Genomic DNA, 13,584 nt, shown 5'->3' on the forward strand with positions numbered 1-13,584 from the left:
ACTCGAAACAAGTTAGGTTAGGTTATGTTAGACTTTTTTTAAACAATCGAGCGGAGCGAGCGCATCGAGCGGAGCGTCTCGAATTGTTTTACGTGAAATGAATAGCCAAATTTGACACTTAATTTATTTTGTTTAACTTTTTACGAAAAAAAAACTCTCCGAACTCGAAACAAGTTAGGTTAGGTTATGTTAGACTTTTTTTAAACAATCGAGCGGAGCGAGCGCAGCGAGCGGAGCGTCTCGAATTGCTTTACGCCAAATTTGACATTGACAAAATAATAAATATGCGTAACAAAAACAAGATGGAGTAACTTTCTATAGTAATGTTCCGATTTTCAAAAATTCGTAACTCAAAAACTAAAAGTTTCCTTGGTGTGAAATTTCAGATTTGGGTTCCATAGGACAATAGCTAACCACAAAAAAATTGTCGACTCTCAACTCCACGCCCTATAATGTACAGTTTTACCCTGACTTTTCGTAGTTCTTTGTCTCGACTCGGCAAAATGTCGATAAATTGTAAATTGTAATCCATAAATTGCTTGCAATTAACGTTATTCTCGTTGGACTATTTGACTATACGACTATATAATACAATGCGAACATACCTATTATCGCAATTATACCAAAGTTAAAACCTGTGGTTAAAACATTTACTAACCTACGTAGGTAGTAATAGTATCTCAATGAGTTAAACAGATAATTTGCTTGGCGCCTAGCCCAAAGTCCTTCAGATGCAGGGTGCGAACACAGATCGAGTCACAGAACATAATATACATTATAGCTGTTTATACTCTGGTTCAAGTTAGGTACCATCAAATGTCCATTTCACATTTCACACTCGATTTCACAAATCACATTTAAATTTTAACGGTTTCACATAGAAAGAATTATATATACATATTATATTGACATTGACCACAATTGACTAATTATTGATCACAGATTATTGATGTAATTGTCAAATGACTCAAATGTGTAAAAGTGAAAATAACAAACAGAGATTTTGTATGTTACCATCTTAGGTTACCATGTATAAAATTAATATTTTTTAATATTTATAATATTTTGTAGCTGTTTTTTGTCATAAAAACAAACAAAGTAACAAACTACTCACTAGACTGTTCAGTGCACACCACAGGCACACACAGATGCAGTGTGCCTGTGTGCCCCGCCACTATGCCGCAAAAACCGGTCCGTGAGAGAGCGTTTTTTATCCCAACTTGTCTCTTTCTAACTAGGTGACCACGGCTTAACAAAATAAGGGACAAATTTTTTTTAATCGCGGGTAAATTTCCAATACATATTACATTGATGATACGCTACCTAATTTAATGTACTTATTTAAAAATAAACTTAAACATAGTGTACGTATATTGTACCGTAAAAGTGTGTGTGTGAGATGGTGCAAAGTCAAACAAAATTCATGGTCACCCTAACTACCATTTCTAAATAATCGTCAAGGATTGGTTAAGTTCTTGGGTAAGTTTAAGTAATGAGTTGAAAAAACGTCAGACAAGGACTTTTGGGAGACCTCTCGCTCAGACCGTTTTTGGTTAGTGCTTACCTAGAACTTTGATGGCATCCTTGGTACAGTGTACAAAAAAATGTCTAGCTTTGGCAGAATCAGGCAGACAAAAGGCTTGACTGATCATTGATACTGTATTTTTCTAAATACTTATGTTAATTATTTACCCCACAAAGGCACAAGATCAACAGATCTAGTTAACAATAAGTACCTACTTATTGTTAACTAGATCTGTTTTATAATACTTAATTTAAAAAAATGTGTACGTGTAATAGTGTACACACGTAAGAAGTGAAACTTCTTTATGACCTTATATTTAAAAAAATAATTTACTACTTATATAATTTATTATTACTATATTATATAATATACTAGTGGTTCGCCCCGGCTTCGCCCGTGGTACCTACATGTTTAAACAATCCTATCTCTCAAGTTGGATCGAACTGCACATGGTGTGCGAATTTTATTTTAATCGGTTAAGTGGTTTAGGAGTCCATTGAGGACAAACATTGTGACACGAGATTTATTTATATTAAGATTGTATGGATATTGGACGTAGTACCTATATATCTGTCAACTGTGATATTGGTGTCTGAAAATATAAAGATTTATTATTATTATTCCATAATACTCGGGTACCATCATAAGGAAGGTACCCGGTCCTTTGGAAGGCTTACGTGGGGACACGGATCCAACTCGCAGAGGCCCTTTCGAGAACTTTACTGTGTTGTGGGACACCAGCCGCAGCCTGCCCTTTGACTGCACTATAGAGATACAGCCCTGGGCAGTCCGCGGCCAATGTAGGACTATTGCAAGATAAGGAAACAAAATAAACGGGGCTATGTAATGGGATGTTAATGGACCGGAACTATGGACTATGGAAGACTATGTCACCTGCCTTTCTACTAAGATATAGCAAAAAAGTTGTTGGCAGGTGGTGACTCGCCCTCTCACTGTATGGGCCCCGAAATAAGTCGCTGCAGTATTGCGACAAGGGGGCAACATATTGTGAGCAGCTAAGGGTGGAGAGGCGTACCTGGACTTAAAACTACGGTCACGCGCTCCTTGAGGGTCCAGCATCACGTGCCCACTCGCCACTTAAGATTCGCAACCACCCTTCGAGTAAAAGCTCTAAAAATATAAAATACTAGCTTTCCGCCTGCGGCTTCGCCTGCGTTTTGAAAGAAAAACCCGCTTAGTTCCCGTTCCCGTGGGATTTCCGGGATAAAACCTAGGTCCTAGCCTATGTTACTCGTGGATAATGTAGCTTTCGAATGGTGAAAGAATTTTTAAAATCGGTCCAGTAGTTTATGAGCCTATTCATTACAATCAAACAAACAAACAAAGTTTTCCTCTTTATAATATTAGTGTAGATAAAAGGCAAGCCGGAGATGAAGACAGGGGCCTCCTCCGGGAGCACTCGGTTCCCGCGGAGTCGCTACTCCCCGACACCCCGCCACAAGGTGTCCTGCGGGTTGACTGATTGCACGGGTGGAATATCTATTGTTATGTAAACAATAGATATCCCAACCGTGGGCGATGGGGTCGTAACATCCCTACGCCCTTACTATTATTTATATGCAACTTTACAGAAATACGTCGAATCACGCGTGGTAGGGATAAGAAAAAGATGTCGCGAAACGGAAAAATTTCACGCGTAATGAAAAAATGCTAAAAAATGTTACACTAAATTTTTTTCCAACCCCGATAAAGAAGTTTCACTTCAATAAATAAATATTTACTTACTAATTTATGTTTATTTGTCGCATAGCGCATATTGCATGTACATCATAATATGCGTATTGTATTATAAAGTAACTTATTAGTATTACTAAATAAAAATGGATTAGTTACTTATGTAGTCTAGTAGTTTCATAATATTTCTACATTACAATATAGTAGGGATAAATCAAGCAATACATAATATTATTAAAGTGAAACTTTTATTACATCGTCTCAAACTTTTTGGTCTGTGTAGCGCATGTCGCGTGACGCGTACACGACGATACGTACGATAATTATCGTACAAATACGATAATTTTTAGTTAAATGTCTATAGTGTGAAAAAAAGTTTCACTTTTACCGTGGTTTCATAAAACCACACAACATTAAATATTATATCCATACCACAGATTAGAGAATAGTTACTTCGTAATGTCCATACTAATATTATAAATACGAAAGTAACTCTGTCTGTCTGTCTGTTACTCAATCACGCTTTAACTACTGAAATTAAACAATTTGCATGAAATTTGGTAATTGGTATAGAGCACAGAGCAAGTAATAGTAGGTGTAGGTACCTATAGAGATATTTTGATACCCGAGGAAGGACATAGGCTACTTTTTACCCCGGGAAATAAGATAGGTTTTATCCCGGCAATCCCACGGGAACGGGAAGTATGCGGGTTTTTCTTTGACTGCGTGGGCGAAGCTGCGGGCGGAAAGCTAGTAAAAAAATAAAAATACATGACATTAATTAAAATATTATAATACCTATTATTTGAAGCTTATTTGAAGATGTTTTTACAAAGTCAAATTTTGACTTTTCCTGTTGACAACGGAACGTCTGGAGCCTGTGCTAGGAGTACCTAATTGTATTCTATGAGTAGAGATGGGTTAATACCGATATTTATCAGTATTAGCTAATATGAATATATTAGTCTAGTAATATTATAATATCTTAACTAATATTTGAGATTAGTGATATTTAAACTTAGACCTAATAATACGTATCACACTGTATTAGATTAGGGGTCAGTTCTGTTTATTGTATCATCATCTTAGTATAATATAAGTTTGCTAGGTGGATGGATTATGAATATCAAATTATTTATGCAGTTTATGCTGTTACTAATAATACAAAATGAATAGATCGTGTCGTGGTGTGGGATCGGAATACTTAATAAAAAACCCCGGCTTTGCCCGTGGTACCTACATGTTTACGTTTTTTTTTTATAAAAACTATCCTATCTCTCAAGTTGGATCGAACTGCACATGGTGTGCGAATTTTATTATAATCGGTTAAGTGGTTTAGGAGTCCATTGAGGACAAACATTGTGACACGAGATTTATATATATTAAGATAATAAGTATGTGAGGATTACTCTGTGAAATTAATTTTAAAAATCGCCACCATCATGTCTGTTTTTCTCTCCCGGACACATTCTATCCGTCTCATTCGTATGTAGGTTCTTACTTCTTGTACGTAACGTCTTGTATACGAAAGAGATGGATGTACCCATACCAAGAAGCTTATATCCTCTAATACACTGGAGATTGCACTATGACCATTAACTTGAAACAAGAAACTATGACATTCAATGACGTCAGTCATGTTATTTGTCTCTTTCTGTCGAGTGACCACGCTGGTTTGTAAATTCAGGATTTTTCAAAATAGAAAAAACTAAAAATCATGGTCTATAAATAATAACGACATATATTTTTAACAGTATTTATATTATAATATTATGGTCATACTTTATAGGTAGGTACATACAATTTTAATTGGTATAGAATGATAGTTATAAATAACTTTTGGCTACAAAGCTTGGATATGAACTGATATATAGCATTAACATCCTTTGTAAATAGAGGAAAGTTGTGTTTTGCATCAGATGCTGTTTACCAAATTGTTAGCTACTCAGATCTTCTTTTTAAACGCGTTGCTTCGACGGGTCAATTTCAAGCCAGAATCATCAAAGAAAAACTGTTTATAGCAGCCTTGCACAAATTTCAGCTAACTTTACAAAGTTCATTTTTCAAAAGGTATTTTTTTCTGGGTCGTAATCCTCAGTAACCTTGATGGGCACATATATTTCTTTTTATTTTACTTTTTGGAAAGCTGAAATACGTAAAACAAAAAAATATGAGGTAAGTTAAAAAAGTATAAATTTCAATGTAAAAACGAACAATCTTATAACTACATGTGAGTGCAATACCGATGTCATGTGTTGTTTCATTACTAGTAACAATCTTTAAAATGGTGTTCTAAATTTTCATCATAATATTGTTATTACAATATATTCTCTTCGCTATCCATAAAAACTCGTCATCATGGTTACCTTACTTGTTAAATCTGTTTATTGAAAACTTGTTGAAAAATGATAAAGTATTAGGGAAATAACAAATTTAACATGACTGCTTACTAAAATGATGCTAAATTAGACAATTTTTGCCATTGAAATGATTCTAAACAGGTAAATGCAGGAGTATTGAGGAATATTGTAAATAACGTAAATATACACTTGCCTGTGAAATTCTATGCCAGAATTTGGTGTCCAAACACTTCTGCAATTTTGCACAATACAATGCATTCTTTATATTCGGAAAATATTCATTAAATAAGCAACAATATTAACTTAAATATTCGAAGCGACGCAATTTTTTTGACACACATGCCATATTGACAAAGTGAGAGTTGCTACAATTTTATTATGGTGACTACCCATAATCAGGGAGTATCGCTTTTTAATAATTGGTTCAGATACTTAGTTTATTTAGCATAAATAATAATTGTCTCATCCAACAATGCTTCTGAATGACGTTGTTGGCAATTTATCAACAAACTCATGTACAAAAACTAACCTTTTGCACAGAATATTACAGCATACATAGTAGCCTTGGGAAAACTTCGTATTAACAGTGGCAATACCAAGTTAGGTGTGAAAGTGATAAAAAACATGAACTGGGCAATATTTTCTTGTTACACGTCAATGTTCATACCGAAATCTCCAGTGTATTAGATATAAGCTTCTTGACCCATACAATAAGTTCGTTTGTTGCTACTCGGCATTCGAGTGAATCCGATCATAGGACACAGATTAGATATTACTAATATTATATATAATGTTCGGAGTATATTTGTTCTGTGGATATTATTAGTGTCCGCTAGAAGTGATACCTAGTGTTCTGTGAGCTATCCGATCCGTGCCGAGTGAAATGAATCCCAGATTAAGTGAATATTAAATATTAGCATACGAGAGTTCGTCGGATTACTAATACGTGAATCCATAGAATATTACTAATCTCCTAACTAATACCAATATATTAGTCACAACACTATCTATGAGCCTGTGTCAGGAACGATGACATGTTAATAATGTGAAAGATCAAGATAAAAATAATATTATTTTATAGAAAAAACCTTCTATCTTAATATAAATTGCCCAAATGCAAATTTAAAATGAAATCGTTACTAATACTATTTGATAACTATATTCATTCTTTATATAAAATAAGATTTTGAACAAATTTATATCGATCGGCTGCACCGTATGCTTTGCGTTGCTTCTTCACTCATCTCTATACAATTAATTGTCCAATACCACTACGACAGTCGACAGTTACGTTTATGATGTAGTTAAAAGTATTATTATATTGTTATCAGTGTAATTCAAGACGCCTTACCTTGCGTGAAGGCAAGCGCTATCGCTGAAAGAAACTCTGTATTTGTGCAGTGATTTGTGGAAATCAAAGTGGTTTGGTTTCGCTACTTTCGTCGATCAGTTCGCCGTATATCGTGGCGGAAACTGGTCGCGATGCTTGGGGCACTCGGTATTGCTGTGGCGTTCATCGCCGTGTGCCAATATTTGGGTTTTCTCTTAACAACCATTGTTGCTGTTATTGTGAGTGTGCTGTATCTACTTACCTTCCATTCAAGATGGTGTTACATCGCGTTGGTTACTACGCCTAGGGATCTTAGGTAATGCAAACCTTTTATGCATAAAAACTTGTTGTAATACTATTATAGGTAACAAGTCTATAAAGTAATTTTAACTGAGTGCATAAAATACACCTTACATGTATACCAGAATAGTATGAGGTCATTCCTTGGAGGAATGTTTTCTCCAGATTTATATATTGTTGTGAATATAATTTAAATATTTTATTCAGCATGATATTGAAATCTTTTCATGATTATATTAACATACATCAAAGTTAACATGTATATTCAAATAAAAGTTAATTTTTAGAGCGCTATGGTGCTACCTAAGAGTGTTAATGCTTGCCAAGAAATGCCAAAGGAATAATTCAACTCTACCGGATTTGTTCCATGAAGTTGTTCAAAGACACCCTGAAAAGCCGTGTTTTCTGTTTCAAGATGAAGTTTGGACTTTCAAAGAGGTTTGTGTAATGTTACATACATTTAGTACCTATCAAACATATATTCAGTTAACTTTACAATAATGTACAAATAACATACCTAATAAATTAATTTATACTACTTTTATAAAGCTATAAATGATTATTCCAACTGATATATAGAATAACATGTAAACTGCAGTCTGTATATTTGTTACAATTTTTGATTTTATCTTTATCACATTTCAAATAGTGTCTCTTAGCCAGTCTCAAAAATATTTACATTTAAATTTAGGTACCTACCATAATGTTACTATAATTAAAGCTTATTTATTTTAAAGAAGTGTACATAACATGTACAATGTGATATTATTTGTAAATATTATGGAGATCATTCAGTTATTACCTGAGGGCTGAGAAACAGGCGATATCATTAAACATTCACTAGAAAAATTAATAAAATGAGTAAAAATCTGGTATTTATCATCATACTACTAGGGAAACGCGCCTGCAGTTTAACTCACATTGCCCTCCTCCTATTGGTCTTTGTCTAATAAAAAATAGACCATCTTACAGGGAAATATTTTTTCAAATTGGTCCCATGTTTCCCGAGATTAGCGTGTTTAAGCAAACAATCTCTTCACTATTATAAAGAACAAGTTGAATGTGTTGTTGTAAAATATTTTAATGCATGAATTTATAATACTAAGATGAACAATTAATTATATTATGTACATTTAAATGAAGAACATATTTTTTATTAAATTTTTGTTTTATTGCAATGTATTATGCATTTTATATAGCAATTACATACAATAAAAATTTATTATCTTAGCAATTTATTTTTCAAATCAATAAATGTTGTTAAATGGTATTTAATTTCAAGATTTTATTTTTTTGTTTGGGTAAGAATATAATATTTGGTGGCAATTTTCCGTATCAATTAATGTTTAAATATAGTATCCAAGTTATTAACTTTTAACAAATACAATTTCCAATACTTATTTAATGTGAGCCTTGAAATAACATATGCACTTGGATTAAAACAATGAATTAAAGTTCTCAAGGCTGAATAAGAGGTCATTATAGGACATAAGGATAATTCAACAGGCATTGCCACAAGTTACACAATTCTCATTGAAGATGTTTAACTTTCTTTTCTATTAAGTAAACACATAAATCTTATGTCAAACAAAGTAATGTTAATTACTAGATAAGTGTGTTAATGAACGGTTTTATCACTTATTTTGTTAAATTTTTCTTGTACTTTAGGGCTTTTACAGTTGTTGTCAGATTTAACTCTAGCCACAAATTAACATCAATTTACTTGTAAAATGTTATCTTTGAATAACAATTTAATAAGAAAGAAACACTATAGACAATAGGCTGATATAATTAAATGTAAACAAATTGTCATAGGTCAATAACACATTATGACTTGTATTTATGATAACAAGCTACAAGGTTAGAATTATTTATGTTTTAGGTGGAAGACTACAGTTTACGTATGACAGCGGTTCTAAAACATGAAGGTATAAAGAAGGGGGATATTGTGGGATTGATGACCAACAACTGTGCCCAAATGCCAGCGCTCTGGATCGGCAGTGCGCGCATTGGTGCAATATCGCCACTTATCAATACAAACCAACGAGGCAACGCGTTAATTCACTCCATAAATGTTGCCAAATGCAATGTCCTCATATTTTCCGACGAATACTTGCCAGGTAAGTTCATTATGCTACTATTGTACTTATTCTCTTGACATAGTAAACATTGGAATACCCAGAAGAAGAAACGTTTTTTTTTGTTTTATGTGCACGTTAAATATTTTGTCGCGATAAAAGCGAGTACGAGTTTCAATTGTTTTTATGTGTTAAATAGTTTTTTGACTTTGGAGTATGTATAGGAACTGAATTTTAAGTACCTAACTATGTTAAATGTTTTTTGTGTTTGTTTATGTACTGTATTTTTTCGAGTAATAAATGAAAAAAAAAACTACATGTAAGAGTTAAATTAGGTAATCACATAAAGATTTTCATATTTACATTATTGCTTAGAATCATAAACTATTTAAACTGCTGAGCCAGTACATAAAATACGTACACACGTCTATTGACATTGAATTTTTACTATACGGGCATTTCTCTGTAAGCTCGTACAGGCTCCATATAAATGTTGTCCTGGCGATTTTTTTAAATATTTGCCAATAAAAAGTCTCCTATTTCGAAGAAACTTAACTGTTGTTTTAATAAAATAAGGTGGCCCACTGAACTTATACGTATTTTTCGAGTTATTAGCGATTTTCTAAAAAACCATGACAGGGGACTGTTTCGGGCGTCAGGGGACTGTTTTGAACGTAACAGGGTACTGTTAAGTGAGACAGGGGACTGATGTGTTTGAAAGAAAAGTCATTTTACATTAATCAATCATTTATTATTTAAATGACATGTTTTCGCAACGATAATCAACTAAGTTTCTTTATGAAAAATAACAGAAAACATAACGTTTTTTAAACATTCATATCACAAATCAACCTTAAGTGCTAGAAACATTTTGTACTTGCTAAGAGATCAATATAATATTATTTATTATAATATGGATTGCTCAATGCTATGCATTTAAATACTTATTATATTAATTTGTAATATAAAAATGTAAGTATTCGTATCAAAAATTAAACTTATGTGCTAGAAATATTTTGAACTTTTTGAGATCAACAGTAAGTTAGTATTATAATATCAGTCATTAATTAAATTTATGCAGTTAAATTGAAACACCTACTATCTTTACATCATTAACATAGGTTATAAAGAAAGTCTTTTCTCTCAAATTAAATTAAACTGAAATCTCCAAAAACCTTAAAAATATTAATTCAAATAAGGCACAAATAAATCACAGTTAATTTAACACGTTAAAAAGTTAGCGCTCAAAAACTTTTACTTCAGTAGGAAATTTATAAAATATTCTTTTTCCTTTTAAAATCAAGTCAGGATTATCCAACTTTAGGACAACTTGTTCAAATGACACGTCTGAAATGTCATTATCATCTATTCTAAAGAGCTGCGCTTTTTGGTCACAAATCTTGAGGAAAGTAACACGTAAGTCATTTTCTTCATCGTCAATCCCATTAATTACAGCAGCATAACGATATTCCACATTTTTAGCTGTATATTTCACAAGAACATAATCTCCTGTATTGTAAAATGAATTCTGAATGCCACTCGTTCCTGGTATAGCATCATCCAATCTTTGAAGGGATTTCGTTTGTGTAGGTGTCAATTCAGACTTAGCAGGCTCAAGATCTTCGGCTTCGGACTCTGTAAATACTTCTTCTACTGTCAATTTAGGCTTTAAAGCAAAGTTGATACTGCCTATCTTATCACAAGATCCGCGGTTGCAAAAGCAGCTGAGAGTTTTCATTGTAAGTGTTTTACATTTAGTGGGAAGGCCAGGGATGGAGCTGGAATAAACACCTGCGACCTGATGTACATTTAGAGTACCTTTAAACCCTTTCTGATCGGCTGCTTCCTCTTCAACTGTATCGACCATTGCCTGAATGTCTTTACCGTCAATCGCGATACATGTGATGCCAAGACATCGCTCCTGGATAACTGTAACAAACTGATCAATATTGTTGATGTCACCTCCAGAACTAACTACAAAATCTGCTGTCCTTTTACATGTTGCTCCGATTCCATCCGGTGCACCTTTTCCATGGCCACTTTCAGTGTAGTTCCATGTAAAGTTTTCAATATCAGGAATTTCTTCAGAGAGTTTAGTTGCCATTATAAAAAACATAGTTTTATTGCGATACTGCGTTACAGGGCCATCGCTCAAAAAGTGCACTCGTTTAATGTTACATGGAAGAGCCCTGAAAACTGGTCGTAGATGTGTCCAAATGGCAGCAGGTGAATGGGTTATGTTCTCGGAGACTGTGCAAAAAGAAAGGATTGAATTTTGTAGATAAACTACAACGGTATGCAGGCTCAGCTGTGCACGAGATCCACCGAAATGAAAGGCCTGAATTTCTTCAGAGTACTTAGTGCAATAATTTTCACTGAAATCGACGTGTATCAGGACTTCGTCGCAGTGTAGGTTTGATTTCAAATCCTTTATGGCTTTATATTGGTGAACAATATTTCGCTGGTGTTCAAAAAACTTGTCTAAATCTTTCTGTAATTGCGTTATGAGCTGTCTTGGATGTACTTCAAATGTTTTTTTCAAACATTTAGTCACGAGTCGGGGCTTTTTAGTCTTAAAATCTTGTATTTGTTGCCTTTCCGAAATCCACATTTTATATTTTATGACATTTCTGTTATCAAATTCTTTATATTTCGGGTTCTTATTAAGGCAAGTATGACAGGATCTCGCCAAACAATTCACATTATACCGGTCGCAACATAGCTCTTCCAGTAACTTCTGGTGGTTGTTGTAACCCAATATATTTGCAGTATGAAGTGTGCTGAGCTTCATGTCTATGTTGCTGTGAACTATGCAAAGACATGTATCGCGGTTTTGAGCATTTGGTTTAACAACCCAAAATGGACGGAGTCGACAAAAAGTTTGGTAACTAATTTTAAAGTTGCCTGTAATAAACTTTTTGTAAAGATTCATAACTGTGTCAAGAAGATACCTCTTCTGTTTCTTTACAGTCTTCCTAGTAATAAATTCTTTTTTACCGGCTCCCATACGGCTATTACTATCATCTTCAAAGAAATTGTGAACAGCTCTTTTATAACTTTCAGGTATTTTACATCGTTTCAATACAGGTACATCTAAGCCATTGAGGTTGGATTTTTTTCCGGGTCTAGACAACGATTTAATTTCTTTAGGTATCCATTGCCTATACTTTCGAACAAGACTACCAGTAACAACTTTTTTGAAAATTTGTCTCTCCTTCGTATGTTTCAATGTAGAATAATTTTCTTTCAACTGATTACTAATGACGTCGCCAAACAACGCTTTCTTTACTACTTCTTTTCTTTGATCAGGCTCTTCTAACATTTTTAATATCTTTGTTTTAGGTGTATCTTCAACGTTCTTCTGCATTTTACTTTTAAATCTAGCTAACCTTTTCTTGTACTTCTCAAGCCTTTTCTCTAAACGTGCAATTTTTTCATTTCTTTTCCTGTTAAACTTCTTTCGTCGAGTCGTGGCTTCTTTCTTTCTTTGTTGTTGACTAGCACTGGAAGCTGCTGGGCTTGGAGCTGAAGAAAACTGCTCTGGAATTGGAGTGGTGGGTCTTGTAGGCGGAGGAGATGCTTCTAGATCTGATATTGGCGTATTGTCTCGTATAAAAGTATTAGTGACACTTTTCAGTCTTAATCTTTTGGTTCGGTACACGGTACAATGTTCTTTCCACTTCTTTAGGGCAGCTCTGTGCTCACGAGGTGTCATATCCTTTACCAACTTTCGTGAACCTTTTTCTTTCTTCTTTTGGTACTTTAATTTTTCCTTTTCTCTCATTTCTTCTCTCTTTTGTGGGTCATTTTTTCTTTTTTCATAACGTAGTCGTTCTGCTTCTCTCTTCTTCTGTAGTAATTCCTCTCGGGATAACTTTTTCTTTCTCGGAGCCATATTATTGTGTTTTCGCTCGGCCTGTGTAAAATAATACAACTTTATAAAGAAACTAGCTGGTGCGTTGTGCGCGGGCTGCAAGCAGCCCGCGAGCTTCCGTGTGCTCTAAGAGTTTTAACAAACGATGTTGTTTTTTTTTATCTATAATTATTCTAGCTATTCTAGCTATCATCAGCTCTTGGACTATAGCAATATAATTTCTAATTTTTATTTTGTCAGAAAAAAAAGTCCAAGACAACACTTAATTAAACAAACAAGTACTTAATCGCAATTAATTGTTTCATAATCATAAAAAATATAAAATATAATATTTATATAGGGTATATTATGACAAAAAACGCTAAGAAATTGTTTGTTTTTTCTATTATAATCATTATCCATGTTTCAACAACAGAATGTAA

General features: G+C 33.7%; 1 protein-coding gene across 1 annotated transcript in view; it reads left to right on the top strand.

Moving 5' to 3' along the window:
* Positions 1-6,826: 6,826 nt before the first annotated feature.
* LOC123690732 (long-chain fatty acid transport protein 4-like) overlaps positions 6,827-13,584 on the top strand; it is a 51,582-nt gene continuing 44,824 nt past the window's right edge. Inside the window, exons 1-3 of the mRNA XM_045634828.1 lie at positions 6,827-7,226; positions 7,498-7,648; positions 9,093-9,330. Coding sequence (XP_045490784.1) covers positions 7,063-7,226; positions 7,498-7,648; positions 9,093-9,330 — 553 coding nt within the window. The 5' untranslated portion in view covers positions 6,827-7,062. The remainder of the gene's footprint in view (positions 7,227-7,497; positions 7,649-9,092; positions 9,331-13,584) is intronic.

Source organism: Colias croceus, chromosome 3, assembly GCF_905220415.1.
Source record: "Colias croceus chromosome 3, ilColCroc2.1".
Lineage (NCBI taxonomy): Eukaryota > Metazoa > Arthropoda > Insecta > Lepidoptera > Pieridae > Colias > Colias croceus.